General features: G+C 41.7%; 2 protein-coding genes across 2 annotated transcripts; both read right to left on the bottom strand.

The window, feature by feature from the left end:
* Nucleotides 1–5668: 5668 nt before the first annotated feature.
* Nucleotides 5669–6646, bottom strand: LOC131681078 (uncharacterized). Its single transcript, XM_058961786.1, has one exon. The coding sequence runs from the start codon at nt 6644–6646 to the stop codon at nt 5669–5671; it is 978 nt and encodes a 325-aa protein (XP_058817769.1).
* Nucleotides 6647–7866: 1220 nt separating this feature from the next.
* Nucleotides 7867–13582, bottom strand: LOC131681077 (uncharacterized). The gene is made up of 2 exons (XM_058961785.1): nt 13502–13582; nt 7867–11250 (listed from the first exon to the last, which is right to left on the bottom strand). The coding sequence occupies exons 1-2, from the start codon at nt 13580–13582 to the stop codon at nt 7867–7869; spliced, it is 3465 nt and encodes a 1154-aa protein (XP_058817768.1).
* Between the last annotated feature and the right edge of the window lie 2775 nt (nt 13583–16357).

Genomic DNA, 16357 nt, shown 5'->3' with positions numbered 1-16357 from the left:
GCCATGGAAACGTCTTCGTCAAAGCTCTTCACAACAGCTTCGGAATTCATAAGTGGGGAAAATGTGAGTGACGAACGAGTGGAACAAAACAGAATCGAATCGAAATCCCCAACGGAGTGTTCAGTGAAATAAATATATCGGAAGCAGAACCATCATGTACTACAGACCAACCCGACAAAAAAGCTGGGCACAAACGTCCATCAGATGACCAAATTTTCACCGTCAATGAATCCGTTCTCTCAGGTATATCGAAGGTGCCTCTTGATGCAAATCCTATCCCGGATATGGAAGTCTCTGAATGCGAAAGTATTGATTCTTCAACTGAAAACGTCTCGTTTCAACCGGCGAGAGATCAACTCGTATAAAAAAACCGAAAACTTTAACCTCTCCCTAAAACTATTCAGTTGAAACAATGTGCTACCCATTCAAAACCTATAACATAGCTAGTATAAACACAAACTGTGTGTCAAATGACAAGAAGATGCAAGACAATCATGGAAGACAACATTTTGAACTCCAGCCAAAAATGCTCAAATTCTACAAGAAATATATTTGAGGCTACAAACGCAATCAAAGACAAAGTGGTAGAAATTAAGTTCAGGAGAAAATCCGGTAGACTAATATCATTTGACTAAGATCACGCCTTTGTCCGTGTAAATCAAAATTTTCTGATATCTGTATTGCGAAACATGGAATTTCACTCTGGATTGATATCACTTCTTGAAAAAATAATGTCCGCATCATTCTCAAAATTGCTAATCAACGGAAATCTAAGTGCTGAGTTTCCGATGAAACGTTCAGTTCGTCAGGGTGATCCGAACAGCATGCATCTTTTCGTTTTATACATACACCCTCTACTCGAAAAACTTCGATCCATATGCTCAGATCCTTTTGAGTTAGTGGTGGCATATGCGGACGACATCTCTATCATAGTCACGAACGGTGAGAAATTAAAAGCAATCAAACGAGTTTTTGAAGATTTCGGTCGGTGTTCAGGAGCTGTACTAAATCTAAACAAAACCACATGTGTAGTTTTGGGACAGCAACGAGAAGCTTTCAACTCTAGATGGATTAAAAATAAAGATTCTGTAAAAAAATGGGTGTCACGTTTTTCAATTCTCTCAAGCAGACAATAGATTTCAATTGGGATGATCTTTTCAGGAAAACATTAAGATTAATGTGGATGTTTAGGTCGAGAATACTCAGCATCTTCCAGAAGGTGGCAGTGCTTAATACTTATATAACCTCAAGGTTGTGGTTCATGTCGTCGATTATAATTATTATTATAATTATTAGTATTCCGAACGTTCAAATAGCCAGGATCACTTCACAGCTTGGGCGGTTTATTTGGGGCAGATATCCTACTAGAGTCGGAATAGAACTTGCACTTCCATTTGACAAAGGGGGGTTGAACTTACATCTTCCTCCTCAAAAGTGTAGAGCTCTTTTAGTAAATAGGTATATGCACTGCAGAGATTATACTGCTTTTGCGTTGTCTCTCTCTCAGATCGAATGTTGAATCCTCCGAATGTAAATGGTATCCACTCGATCTATTCATGCCTTAAGATAATTGCTAAAGAATTTCCTTACATACCTGTACAATACCTAGAAAACTGCTCTTCTGCTGTTTTACATTCCCTCTACAAAAGTAGAATAAAAACACCAAAGATCATAACTGAAAATCTAGGCATTCGATGGACAGAAGTTTGGAAAAATTTGCAAAACAAAATCCTATCCTCAGCATAAAAATCTACATACTACTTGCTAATCAACCAGAAACTTCCAAACGCAGCGCTATTGCATAGACAAAATCGCCTAAATAGTGACAAATGTCAACGCTGTCCCACTATAGTAGAAGATCTAGAGTATAAATTTAGTGTATGTAGAAAAGTGGAATACCTTTGGAATCATGTTCGGATAAAATTGGAGATTATTCTGAACCATAGAATAACTTACAAATGTATAGCTACTCCAGAACTTATAAACATAAGTCCAGAGATTAAAAGCAGGGCTCTAAAAATATTTGTAAACTATGTAAATTTTATATTAGATGCTAGTAACACTCTGTTAATAGCTTCACTGGAGTTTTTTAACCTGTAATTGCTTTTAGATAATAAGATGTTCTTGTACTAATCAGATCGAAATAAACATGTTTTTAAAAAAAGAAAGGCATGAACTTCTGGATGGTGGAAATAATAACTCGGAATCGTCCCACCAGGCGGCGCTGGTGCGAATGCAAATATTCAACTAATGTTCAAATCATTCTTTATCTCAATATCGAAATTACTAAGATGGGTACTGTCTTCAGTAAATTTACACGAGAAATTAAGGACTACTAGATGGTGATAAATTAGTTTGGGGTATCCTCACTATGTGGTGCTAGTGAGCGTAGCCACTTTCTGCAAATTGGATAACTAGAAATAACTGGACAGCTTAGAAAGATGGTGTTTTATTATTTATCAGTATTTCCAAGTACCACAAACCCTCGATATACCTACAGGTTACATTATATATGGGATCGATTGTGGGATCAAGATAAACCCAACATCGACTGGGCGGTCAAAGATAAAGTTAAAGTAGGAGACTCTTCCAAAAAATAGTCGCAATTTTCACATAAAATCACACATCATACGGCTATCAACACCGATGCATCCGAACATGAATGTGGAATTGGAATTGCACAACACCAATATGAAACATTCTATAAACTACCAAATGCGCACTCCATCTTCTCAGCGGAAGCAACATCCATGCATACTGCACTTACCAAACAATCGACGAACTCGCACCACTAAATCACACACAAATAGACGTAACACGAGATGAATTTCCTTCGCCCACAGAAAAAAACGGTCGATTTAAATTATGAAAAGTGCGCCATCTCGCCGAGTGTGGCGCTTGTGATGTGATTTTGACGTATAACCTTAATGAGCACCCCATGAAAAATCCTCCAGGATTTCCCACCGAATAAATCGGTTCTGGTCGGCTGAATCGCCCGACTTTGAAATCGACGAATTTATAGATTGTTACACCGACGCTTATGAGAGCTTAACATGAGTTTCTGTAGACGTAGCACCAGACGAAACAGCTCGACGAAATTCGTCGAAATTGGTTGATTAAAAACGATTAAATAGGTAAATCTGTCAATGGTTTAAAATTGTTCAAACCCAACCTTCATTGGAAATTCATATTTCTCTTAAAATTCGAACTGGAATTCCGTTTACATCCTTTTTTCAACCGTACAGGCAAAGATTTGCTTGAATCAATAGGTGTAAAATTTTATATTGCTGGGATTAATAAAAACTATTACATTAATAATTAATATAATTATTATACTTTCCTAAAATCAATCCAAGCGATAGTCGGGTATATACAATCATTTTTTTTCCTGTTTGTGTGATTGTAATTTTTTACCATATTCACTTTCAATTTATTGCAAATATATGTCAAACTAATAAAGATTGTAGCTGGAACATAAACTATGACTTTAGCGTTTGTCAACAATACGATAATTGATTTCGTCTGTGGAACAATATGACTTAAATCTTGTTCCGATGCAACACAAAATTTCCAATCAATTTTTCAGTCGATTATGTTGGGTACCAGATTAAAGCGTATAAAATCTACTAATTAATATGGTGACAAAAATCTTTCTCCGACGTTATTCGTTCGATTTCGTCGATCGAGTGCACAATTTCACAAATGTCAATTTTTTTATGGGTTACTTTATAACTTCGTTTCCGCACGCACCCGAAAACCAAGATGAAAGAAAGGTGAGTGTATTAGTTTTATACATGTAAAAATAAACATGGCGTCCGCGACCCTGGAAATAAACATAAATTTGCGAACGAGCATCCTAATTCTTTGGCGCACTATGAAAAGAGAGGAAAGGCCGAGCTTTACCACGGATTTTTCGTTCGAACACTTAGAGACATTTTTTTTATCTCAAAAGTACTGATAAAAATAATTATGACCGAACCGAAACAAAACCTTTGGCCACAGAAAGGCCCACTGCGTCATTTGTTTAGGTTTATCTTCTTCATATTTGTATGTTTTATCGGTTTTGTCGAAGAAAAATGATAACTGTACTTATACACAGAAAAATGTGGCCACCTGTATCGTCTTGCTCGAAAACGTTACCGTTATTTTCATCTTATGCAAACCAAAACAAACAAAATGGTCCGGAAACGAGGAATGTATTCCTGTCGAAGTGTCCAACGCGTTGCGGGCGGTTATTTTAAGTATGTTCAATCGAATCTCCGAACTGTTTTACATAAGAAAAACTACTTCGGTGAGCCGTTTTCAGCGTCTTTTAATGATGCGTATGGTATAACTCCACATGGACATTATACTGAAAGCCGATTTTAACTTATATGCTAATGTTAAACAAATAATCAAACCTTCCATGAACATGAATTTCCCCAAAAAAAAAAATTTAATTATAAAATGGGAAAATGTATTTTGGCATATAAAATATTTAAAATAATCCATAAAGAATTGAAAAACGATCCATAAAAAAGTTGTCCATGTTCCATAAAATAAAACTGAAAATCCATAAAACAGTGTGAATGATCCATAAAAAGGGTGATTTGATCCATAGATTATGTAAAATTGAACCATAAAATGGTCGCAAAAGAGCACTAAAGTAGTTATAAAAGAGCAATTAAAATCAACGAATGCCCCATAAAAATATTGGAAATGTTCCATAAAATGATACATTTTGCGCCATAAATTAACTGACATTGATCCATAGAATATTAACAATGTACATTAAAACACGTTGATATGTTCCATAATATCGACAAAAATGTTCCACGACGGTATTTGTTCGGAACTAACGGTAAAACAAACCCTTTGAAATCAGCTTTATGTTCAGCAGATCAAAGCTGGAATCCAATTTAATTATGATTCAGTACATACAACTAACATTTCGTCTTTTATTTTGTAACTTACAATTGTTTGTTTCCCTTTCACTTTGCCGTTCTTCCTCCTCGTTACACCTTTCGAAACCAACAATACGATACTGAAATTTTGATTATTTTTAAATTACTTTCAAGTATACAAATATTGTAATGCATGTGCTAGATAACATAAGTTTTAATTTGTTCTCTCTTTTATGCCACTTACTTGATATTTAATCTAATCTCTGTTGTTTGTCACCAACTGATCTGTATTCGTCCCTTTCGCTTTTACTCCGTACAACGTCACGCACCTATACGGTAGTTATGTTGTGGTCAAATGTTTGCATGATATTCATTTTAATTTCACTTCTAGTTTTAGGTTTTAATGTGTTACTTACGATTAATTCTCGTGTTGTCACTATTCGCACTTATCTCCTTTTCCTAACCTCGTTTTTCTTCGTCCACGTAAAGCGGTATCTGTTAATATATTTAATTTTCAATGTTGTGTTTTTTTATATGTGTCAACTTACAGTTTCCTTCACTATTAAAATCCTGTGCCGTTCTATCTCCAAGCAACTTCGTTCACTTGAGAAAACCGTCCACAATCCACTTTAATTCAATTATCTCGCAACTTTAAACACTTTCTACTAACTCTCTATATTGCCTCCTTTTTCTATGATTCCTCTACCTGACATTTCACTCCAATCGCTATCACTTCATTTCTTCTCACCTTCTTTGTTTACATACCCTATCAGCATTATTGATGCTCATCTCGATGAGATGTCATGATCTGCATACTCACGCGGCAGTGAGACAGTGGGCCCAACATTTTCCCCGACCCGTAAACCCGGTTCAGGATTCATATCCGGCCCAGATTTACCCACGATTTCCAGCACAGCTAGTCTCGCTGTCGCTCGTTTAAACCTTCCAGTCCTGGTTCGAACCCATGCCTGGCGGATCCTCCAGGAACCAGACACGATTGGTTCCTCAACTACACCACGGATCCAGCATTTCCGGCTCGTACCTTCAGTGACATACACCAAATGCCCTGTTTTCAGAGGTCTCGATTCGCTGAACCACTTAGTTCTCCGGTTGACCGTCGGAACGTACTCCTTAACCCAGCGGTTCCACATCTCGTTAGCCAATTGCTGCGACCGCTTGTAAGCATCCCGTAACGCTTCAGCCGGATGCGGTGTTGGCGGTACTGCAATCGGCTCGTTTGGTGACACTCCCCGAAGAAAATGGTTCGGAGTGAGTGCCTCTGCTTCCAAAGACTCCTGCGACACGTACGACGTCAGTGGACGAGAGTTAATCATGTCCTCTGCTTCAACGATGGCAGTCTGAAGGACTTCGTCTGTCAGCCGCCTTCCGTCATCAAGTGCTACTAACGCTTCCTTCACTGAGCGAACCAATCGTTCCCAAACCCCTCTCATAAGGGGTGATGCGGGAGGGTTGAATGTCCACTTGGTCCGGGCTGTCGTGTTCGTTCCCTTATCTGAGGAAAATTCAGCCGGCGGTCCTCGACGGCAGCTAAATCGCCGGATCGCCATTAGACACGCTTGTGTCGTTAAACCGTGTGCCACCTCCAAATGCACTGCGCGGGTGACAAAGCACGTAAATAGTGCAATCCACCGCTTCTCCGTACGACGTCCGATGGCCACTTCAAAAAGCCCCAGATAATCAACCCCAACGTGACTGAATGGGCGAAGGTTCGGAGTGATCCGTTGTACAGGAAGTGGAGCCATCCGTAGAAATTGAGGACGATTTCGGTGCACCTTGCACCACATATACGCTGACGACACTTTTCGAACCACCGCGTGGATTCCCGGAATATAAAAATGCTGTTTCAGCTAATTTTTTACCGTTTCTCGATATCCATGACCAAACTTTTCGTGGTATTGCTTGACTAGCAACCTCGTGACTGCGTGATTACCAGGTAATATCACCGGAAACCTTAAATCGAACGGAAGAAACTCCGCTCGCTCGCTTCTGCCTTCCATCCTTATCAACGCATGCTCGTCGATAAGCGGCGTTAACTTGAACAACGGACTAGACTTCTCGATTGCTAGCCACTCACTGACAGGACGATCTCGATTTCTCAGCAGTATTTTTACTTCGTCGATGTATTCGCCGACCTGCGCCATCCTCAGCAGACTCCTCTCCGCCTTCAAGTACTCCTCCTGTTGCAGGGGAATACGCACCGATGTTGGAACGACGTGCCTTTTCTGAACTAGCAACAGAATGCTCTTCTGGTGATCTGTTGCCTTCAGCGCTTCAATCGGCAGACCACTTATTTTCTTTCTGCAGTTGGAAATGAAGCGGTAGACACACGCCATTGTTCTCACGAGCACGGTCCATTTCGAAAACCGTTCGGCATTCACGATGACATCCGCGACAATTACGTCGTGCAACAACAGGTGGACTCGAAGTTCTTCCACCGTATTCGCTGGTGGCAGGGCTCTTTTCGGCCACGTTTTTTCCTCTTGATACATGAATTGAAGCCCCTGCACCCAAGGACTTCCGGAACGTATATCTGGGTCCTTGCCCCACTTCGTGATCTGGTCCGCCAAGTTGAACCTTGTCGGCAACCAACGCCAATCTGACAGTTTCGTAGTGCTTAAGATCTCGCCAATCCGAAACCCGACAAACTGCTTATACCTACGCTGGATCCAAGACAAAACAGTTGCCGCATCGACCCAACCCCCCCCCCCCCCAGATGTTGTGATTTTCTCGCACCGTTCTTGCAAGGCGTGCAGCCAGCACAGCTGCCAAGAGCTCCAACCGAGGAATTGATAATTGCTTGATAGGAGCCACTTTAGCACGACTCATCACCAAGGCACATACGACTTCACCTCGAACCACCGCACGAAAGTATGCCACACACCCGTACGCTGTCTCACTGGCGTCAGCGAATATGTGGAGCTGCACGTCTTTGACTTCGTCTGACCGAGCATTACCGAAGTAGCTACGTGGCAACTTGAATGATTGCACTTCTCTTGGTCGAACGTTTCTTTCCTTGAAGAACTTCACAAAATTCTTCTTTCGAAGCAACAGCAAAGCAGAAGACGTCCTCTACCGGCTCCCAAACGATGCCCAAAACGCGTTCATAGTCCGTACATTTATCACGGTTAAAATGTACGGCGGTTTCCACGGTCCGTTCACCCAACGCTTCCAGAAACTCTGTCGAGTTTGAGACCCAGTTTCGGATGTTAAAACCTCCTTGCGAATGAATGAAATTCACCTCGTTGGCTCGCTTGATCGCTTCGTCGACAGTATCTACGCTGTCATAGTAGTCGTCCACATAGTGCCGCCTTATAATCGCATCCGCTACTTCCGGATACCTCTCTGCAAACTGTTCAGCGTTCATGTTCTTTACGAACTGCGCGGAACTAGGTGAGCATGTGGAACCGAAAGTGGCCACGTCCATAACATAAACCTGCGGTGCGTCAGTTAAGGCCTCTCTGAACAGAAATCTCTGCGCCTGTTTGTCCTCCTCTCGTATACGAACTTGGTGGTACATCTCTTGAATGTCAGCTCCGAATGCAACCGGTTTTTCACGAAAGTGACAGATCACTCTTGGAAGCGGCACTAACATATCCGGTCGTTTGAGTAACTCCGAATTCAAAGAGACTCCATTCACTGTCGCAGCAGCATCCCACACCAAGCGTACCTTACCAGGTTTACGAGGATTCAATACCACGTTCAACGGTAAGTACCAAACAGCAGAACGAGGAGTTTGCTCCAACTCTTCTGCCGTTGCTTTATGAGCGTAACCCTTTATCTGGTAATCTGATATCTGCTCTCGAACGATGCGATCTAAAGCTGGATCTCTATTCAACTTCCTTTCGAGCGCTAGTAACCGACGCATAGACATTGGATAGCTGTCAGGAAAGTTTCGTTCATCCTCACGCCACAATAAACCCGTCTGAAACCGTTTGCCAACGCGTTTCGTTGTCGTTCGCAATATCTCTCGGGCCCGCTGCTCTTCAACTGGCTCCGGCACTTCATATGAGGTAATTCCCGCCTCATCGAGGGCGTACTGCTCCCGCATCATGTCATGCAACTCCTCATTTGTTGCTGGTTTGACGATGTGCACATTCAAGAACGTTTCGGCCGCTGCCTTCTGCTTTTCTGGCCCGTAAACCGTCCAACCAAGTCTCGATCGCACAGCAATCGGTTCGCCTTGTCCACCAATCCGTGACTCCAACGGCGCAAATAGATGGATGTTATCCAGACCGATCATAATCGTGGGCTGCTCTTCACCATAATCAGTCACACTGACACCTGCCAGGTGCGAGTATCGCCTGGCTACCTCCGAAAATTGCACGTCCTGCTTCGGCAGCACCAAATTAGAGACTGTGTGTACGTTCTCCAAACGAAACTTCTCCTTCGATCCTTGCGCTGACAGCATCAAACTGACACGATGCGAACCATTCTCGTACCGTTTGATGTCTCCCGTCCAGGATACGATCAATGGCTCCGACTCGCCCTTGGCTCCCAACTTATTCGCGACTGCTTCCTCTATGAGAGTGCTAGACGACCCCTCGTCAAGAAAGGCTATTGTATTGAAGGCCTTTCTCCCCACATACAAGGTAATTGGAACCATACGAAATATCACTGCACGATTGTCGTTTTTGTGTGTGTTACAATCGGCTCTCTGCATTCTCATGGATCCTTCCATGCGATGTAACAAAGGGTGGTGGCCTCCTTGGCAATTCCCCATCGAGCAACGCATCTTGGAATTACACCGATTGTTCCCGTGATTATTCAGGCACAGCGTACACAGTTTCAACCGATCGACCGCTTCCAACCGCTCCGGAACTCTCATTCTCCTGAATTCATCACAGTTCCTGATCAAATGGTCGGTCTGTTTGCACACCCAGCAAGCACTGCTACCTTTCCCACCGGAGCCTCCGTACTTCGCCGATGATTCATGCAGATGGACAAACTCATTTTTCTTAGCCCTTCCTATGGTTTGACGTACTGGTTCCCGAAGCGAGAGAGTTGAAAATTCCGCTACTTCGGACACGTCAGACACGATATCTGTTACGAAATCGGTGAACATTCTCAGCGGAGTCTCGACCTTCCCACGCTTGAATCTGACCCAATCTAGCTTGCAATTGGGTGGTAATTTCTCGACCAGCTCCTGCACTAGCATCGGGTTGTTCATGTGGTCATTCATGCCTGCTGCTTCCAAGTGATCACAGAGCTGCTTGACAGTGATTCCGAAGTGAATAAACGTATCTAGTCGGTCAGCTCGCGGAGCCTGTGCGCTGCGCACCTTATGAAGCAAGGTTCTGAGAAGCTTCTCCGGTTTGCCAAATAAATTTCGAAGGTCCTTCAGTACATCCGGTACTGAATCCGGAAGCACAAGGCGACTTCGAACCGCTACGAGTGCATCACCTTTCAGACAATCCTGCCATCTCTTTAGATTGTGCAGGTTGGTGAAGCCACAGGCCGCAGTAGTATATTCGAAACTACTGATAAATAGTGGCCATACTTCCGGCTCACCCTTGAAAATCGGCAGATGTTTCGACATCGCTTGCCGTACTGCAAGCTGATCTTTAGTCACTCGAAATGGATGCCCCGACCCGTCTCGAGATTGACCTGCCAGTGAATTACCGCCAAACGGAACAGCCGATATTCTGCTTCCCCTCTCTTCATGGTCGCTATTGTTGCTCTCGTCGGTATCCGGATCCTCTTCTGACACATTCGGTATCGACTTCGGTCTAGTCAGAGGTATTTTGATCTGATCTAGACCGACCTGAGTTCCGAGCATCGCACTCGTCCGTGGATTCTTGCCTTTCCCATACGCTCCTCGTATATCTCCAGATATCGGATTGCTGGCAGACTTCTGCTCGCACAGCCAATCCTGCATCATCTGGTCTTTTGCTGACAAGACCTCGCTTCTATTGTCGACCAGCATTCTCATCTTGCTGTCGTTCACCTGGCGACGAATCCGTTCCTGCTTCTCCAGAAATTCTTGCTCGGTGGCCAGCTGACGCTCCAGCAGTTCCTGCTCCTGCTTCAATTTCTGCTCATGCATTTCTCTTTCATTGGCGAGTTCCTTCTCACGCATTTCCTTCTCTGCTTTTAACTGCTTCTCATTCCACTTGTTCTGGAACTTGTACCACTCTTGGGCCTTTCCACTGGTATCGTCGATGATGGCCGTTGACAGTTGGGAAATGTATAGGCTCGGTCTGGCTCTGCGATACTGTCTTTGACACCTACGCAACTGTAGTGCCACCACGACTCGCAAGGGCAGCGGCTTACCAATCGGTCCGTATCCGCTTCGATACACGCCTGGCAGTGCGTTTTCTTGCTCCGTGTGATTGGCATCTTGAACAATCTTTTAGTTTGTTGGGGGAATTTTCGGGGTCTTTTCAGCAATACACCGTTGTTCTGGATGTTGCGCTAAAAGCTAAATGCATCGATTATTTTTATTATTTTGTTTTGTATTCAGTTCACTCACATTTGTCCCTAATTCACCTTTTCCACCAATCTTCCCACTGTCAGCTATCTGACCAAAAGACACAACTGTAAATGTAAGTTTATAATTATTCTTGCTTCTACTCACAATACTTCTCGTCGCTTACACTATTTACCCCTATCAACTCCGTGTTGTTCCACAATGTAATTGGTCGGTGTTAAGTCAGACCGGACTAAGTCGCAAAACATCAAAAAATGAGATAATGATAGCACTTGATAAAGAATTTCTTCAGCTACATTCGACTTTTGCCAGATTTGACATATGTAACGATAAGCAAGAATTATGGCGAAAATTAATTTCCAATTATAATATATGCGATTCAAACTTTAAACTCGTTTTTCTCGAAATCAATAAATTGTCACTTAGTCCGGTCTGACCTAACACCGACCAAATCACTTTCAATCGTCATTCATCGCAGCGGGCATGAATTGAATTTCGTTTTCTTTCAAGTTCATGCAGCGATGTCGAAAAGCAAAAGGTCGAATGGACAAAAAGTCGAAAAGCCAAATGGTCGAAAAGGACAAAAAGGTCGAAGGAGACAAAAGGTCGAAATGGACAAAACGTCGAAAGGGACGCGCTGGTCTTGGTGTAGAACAATTGCCAATTTTTAAATTTAAAAATAATCTGAGTTATGTTCTTAAAATTATTGAAAGCCGATTTTAACTTATACGTTAATGTTAAATAAATAATCAAGCTTACCATGAACTTGAATTTCCCCAAAAAAAAATAATTTTAAAATACAACAAATTGAATTTTTATTGGAGTTTTTCCTTCTTTATAACATGAGCTGTTCTTTATATGATGATTGACTTGCCAATTATATTCCTTTCTCAGCCGTCGGAAGCGGCGGACCCTCGCAAGCAAATCAGTGTTCCACTCATTTGCCCGGCTTACTCAACCATAGGGTCGATATATTAGTTTTGCTCGTCGGACAGCGCACAAAATAAAGTGATGTGGCGTAGCCACATTAGGCGGAAATGTTTAGAGATTTATTTATATTATTTTTCTCTTCTGCTTTAAAAATTATGGACTAACTATGATTGGTATGCGACATTTTTAATTCTGTATTTAATATTGCTTAACATTTTTTGTTCCACTATAATATACAGGAAAACATATCGACGAGAACATTTCAAATGGGCCGATAAACAAAACGTAAACAATTCCGGTTAATACTTACTTCAAATGGACACTAACAAAGCTTTATACATACCTTAAATAAGCCGATTCTGAAACCTGGCTGTTGGGGAAATAATGGATTATCGAAAAGGCACATAAGCAAAATAACTTGTTTTGCTTATGTTCCCTTTCACTTCCCCTCAAAAATTAACGGCTCATAAACACCAAACAACAAAACGGAAAAATTTGTTTATGGGCCCTTTTCTTAATGAAAAAGACTATACTTGAAAAGGGAACAAAAACATCGTAACACCAAGAAAGGGATCAAAATAAACGTCACATAATCATTTGCTGTAAACAAAAGGGCTCACCCGCACGCACTATAAGCTAACGTCTCGCCGAAAAGGGATTATGGGAGAGGGCACAAAACCAGTGCGATGTTTCAAAAGGGACCAAAACATTTATCTACAAAAAACGTTCAAAATACAATTTTTTTTAATAAATCTGTTATATTATTCGGAAACAATGGTTAATTTAACACGGCATTGAGTTGTTTGGTCCCTTAATCAAGCTCCTGTTCATAAATGGGAATATAAAGTACGAGGTAATTTTTCGGACGCCATTTTCTCAACATGAGCATATTGTATATAATGCCTTATGAAATGTTGACGTCGATATAATTCCTAATATCTTATAAACATTGAATATTGAACAAGTGATTTAAGGAGCCACCCCTTACGAGGACCATTTGTCACGTTTAAAGTTGCCCGACCAGAAAGCGAGCTCCAGGGCGGGTTACTTTTAAACAAATTCGGGAGAAACAAAACGGCAGACGCTAAAGCCGAAGGGTACTTCATCTCGCGGAACGATACCAAACAGCAATCAAAAGATCGCGACTAAACTACTAGCTCCAGATTATCATCACTGGCAGATTCCCTGATAACTACCAACAATAAGCCAGCTTCCGAAACCAGAATGGGGACAATCTTACCCGGAGTACATTGGGAAAACTAACATAATTCTTCTTCAAGCATTCTTTTCCTTCTTTTTGCAGGTTTAGAGCCATGTGCATGTTCGGGTGGAGAATCTACTCTACGGTCGGCTTGAGCTTTTGTTACCCTGCACAGTGACCCGATCATTTCACGCTGCTGCTTTTGATGCGCACTTTTAAAATGTTGACGACTGCTGGTACCGCGCTGCTTGCACCAAATTTGATGAAAGCTATTCGACGACGATGCGGCTGTTTTGCGCTGCCTAGCGCCGATGGTGTTGTTGTTAAGGTCCTAGTTTGGATTTCGGTAACTAATGGTAGTATCGGATCTCCGGACAGCGTACCAGAAACAAAATACGGATGCTACCGATCCGGCTGACGGCGTTTAGCGATGCCGTCTTACGCACGTGGCGGCGCGTCTTCGTTAGGTTTTTTTGCTGCAACGGCGAACTTCGTATCGCCTGTAAGTCCAACGTCCTCGAAAACGACATGGAGAGAAAACGTCGTTTGGCTTGTACGCACGCAGAACATTGCACCCGGTAATCATTCTTCGTCGTAGGAGATGGAAGAAGTGAACAGCCTATATTTACAACAGGGAACTGGCGTTACTGAATTGGAAGCTATTTGAAATCTGATAACGAGATTGCTTTTATAACATTACCAATCCTTTATAGTTTTATCTATGAATATATGGCTATGATATTTGATTGTTCGTTGCTCGAAGGGTACTTTATTAAAAAAAACGAAAGGTTAAAAATTTGGTTTGGGCTTTAATTTATCGGACCTTTTGTCTTTCGACCTTTTGTCCTTTCGACCTTTTGTCTCTTCAACCTTTTGTCATAGATTCGAAAAAAAAAACCACTGTGGATTGTCTTCATCGTCGGGAGCTGTACAGTAGGCCGAAAATCCCGTGTTGGGCTCATTGGGGCGGGTACTGCACCATTTCATTGATTACTCGACAAGGAATCGATCTTTGCTTTGTTCTTAATATCCAATATAATAACAATAATTGCCTGGTGTTTGAACGAAACCTGGAATCTTATGCCCTAATTATTGCCCTACCATTTGAACCAATGCGTTGGACAAAGATAAAGACGCTGCTTCAAATGGATAGAGTGATAATAGAAATAGGGCGAAAATATGCTTATTATCCTATTGTATTTATTGCGCAAATATATAAACATTTACCTGTTACCAAACGTTTGGTTTTCAAATCGAAACAAATAACCTTTTTTCCGTCTACAACAGTGAAATTTCCAACGATAAAAACTAACCAAACACGAGCGGAAAAAGCAATCAAAGCGGTAGTCGCTTCAAAATTAGTTTTCCGCTCAAGTGTGACGGTTTGAAGTGTTTGTGTCGTTCTCCGATAAAATTTCCGATCAGTTTAGGTGCACATTCACTGCACTCTCTGCAGTCGAGAATCCATATGAATAACACATGCAATCAATGATAGCTAATATGATCACTTCAATAATTTCACAATATGCAAAAATTGCAAGCTCTCTGCCTGCCTGGAATCCAATATGGATCGCTTAACTCTTGTTCCTTTTCGAACGAACAACTACGATACTACAGATACTTTCCGAAGCGGTGAACCTATGCACAGCCAGCAGCTCACATCAACTATGTAGGTTTTGTCAACTGAAGCGTACTAAAATGTTGATAAATTCTCGATTGGTGTAGTCTCTTTCTCGTTGGCTGGCTCATGAGGTATGTGGCGTAGATTGCCGTTCCATTTCTGCCATATTGTGTCAAATTTATGATGAAATCAATCGACATAATAAATAAATGTTCATGCTTGCAACGGTGAAATTTAAGCGGTTTTCAGCTACACAAATCATTTTGTCTATCAACGCCATTTTAATAAATTCTCAATTCTAGTGACAAGTTGAATTTTGTTTCAACTTGAATCATTCCGATACGTCTGCTGCCCTGCGTCTTTTCCAAGACCAACGTGCCTATTTAGAATGGTTCATCTGCAAATCTGTTACATCTGGGATGCCTTTTAGCTGCATCCACTTCTGACCTTTTCAACCCATTAGCAATGCACTCCATTCACCCATTTTGCCCAGCTGCAGCAGCACAAACATAGGTTCGTATTGGTAACGTTGTTGACACACCGAGCCAGACCGGATGCCTCAATCCGGATGCTCTTTCCGTGTCATGTTTGTTCCCTTCTTGCAATCTGGAAGACATACAGACATGATAATAAAAGCACGACTAGATTGCTACTTCATATGTCACTTATGGGGTTTTTCATTGAAAAACCCCGGGGCGGTGGATTGCACTGGTGTTGCATTTTCTAGCAGAAGAGCAGGCCACTAGACGTGTTTCATTCACACTTCTGCTAGAAAGTGCAAAACCAGTGCAATCCACCGCCCCAGTGTTTTTCAATGAAAAACGACATTACTATTTCAACACGTGCGGGGAAATATGGATAAAGAGTGCTCCAAATCATGGATTGCTGTTTGTAGCGAGTGTGGCGATGCTGTCACAACAACTTTGAAACATTTCAAATTGGACCGGACGGTACGTCATTGATGGAGTATTCTGTGTGACCCTGAACGTATACTCTTCGTTTTACTTGAAGGTTGGCAAAGAAGTGCAGTTTCTTGGTCAAACATATTGGTAAGTAATTTTTGACAGATTTTGTTGACCTAGGACTTTGGAAGAAAAATAAAACCTTACATGGCACCATAAAGCTTTCATTTCAAATAATTCTCCGAATTGTGTGATCTTCTAATAGCAGATTTTGTCAAATTTCCAGTTCTAGTAAAGTTTAAGCAGTATGCTTTTTAGTACATATTATCCGTATATTTAGTTGCTTGAGTAGAGTAGAGAATATAAACTTCG

Source organism: Topomyia yanbarensis, chromosome 2, assembly GCF_030247195.1.
Source record: "Topomyia yanbarensis strain Yona2022 chromosome 2, ASM3024719v1, whole genome shotgun sequence".
Lineage (NCBI taxonomy): Eukaryota > Metazoa > Arthropoda > Insecta > Diptera > Culicidae > Topomyia > Topomyia yanbarensis.
This window is presented reverse-complemented; position numbering and strand designations above follow the sequence as displayed.

Coding starts and splice junctions, on each gene's coding strand:
- LOC131681078 (XM_058961786.1), bottom strand. CDS start 6,646: ATGGCTCCACTTCCTGTACAACGGATCACTCCGAACCTTCGCCCATTC.
- LOC131681077 (XM_058961785.1), bottom strand. CDS start 13,582: ATGCACATGGCTCTAAACCTGCAAAAAGAAGGAAAAGAATGCTTGAAG. Junction 11,251..13,501: donor GTTTTCCCAATGTACTCCGG/GTAAGATTGTCC, acceptor ACAAACTAAAAG/ATTGTTCAAGATGCCAATCA.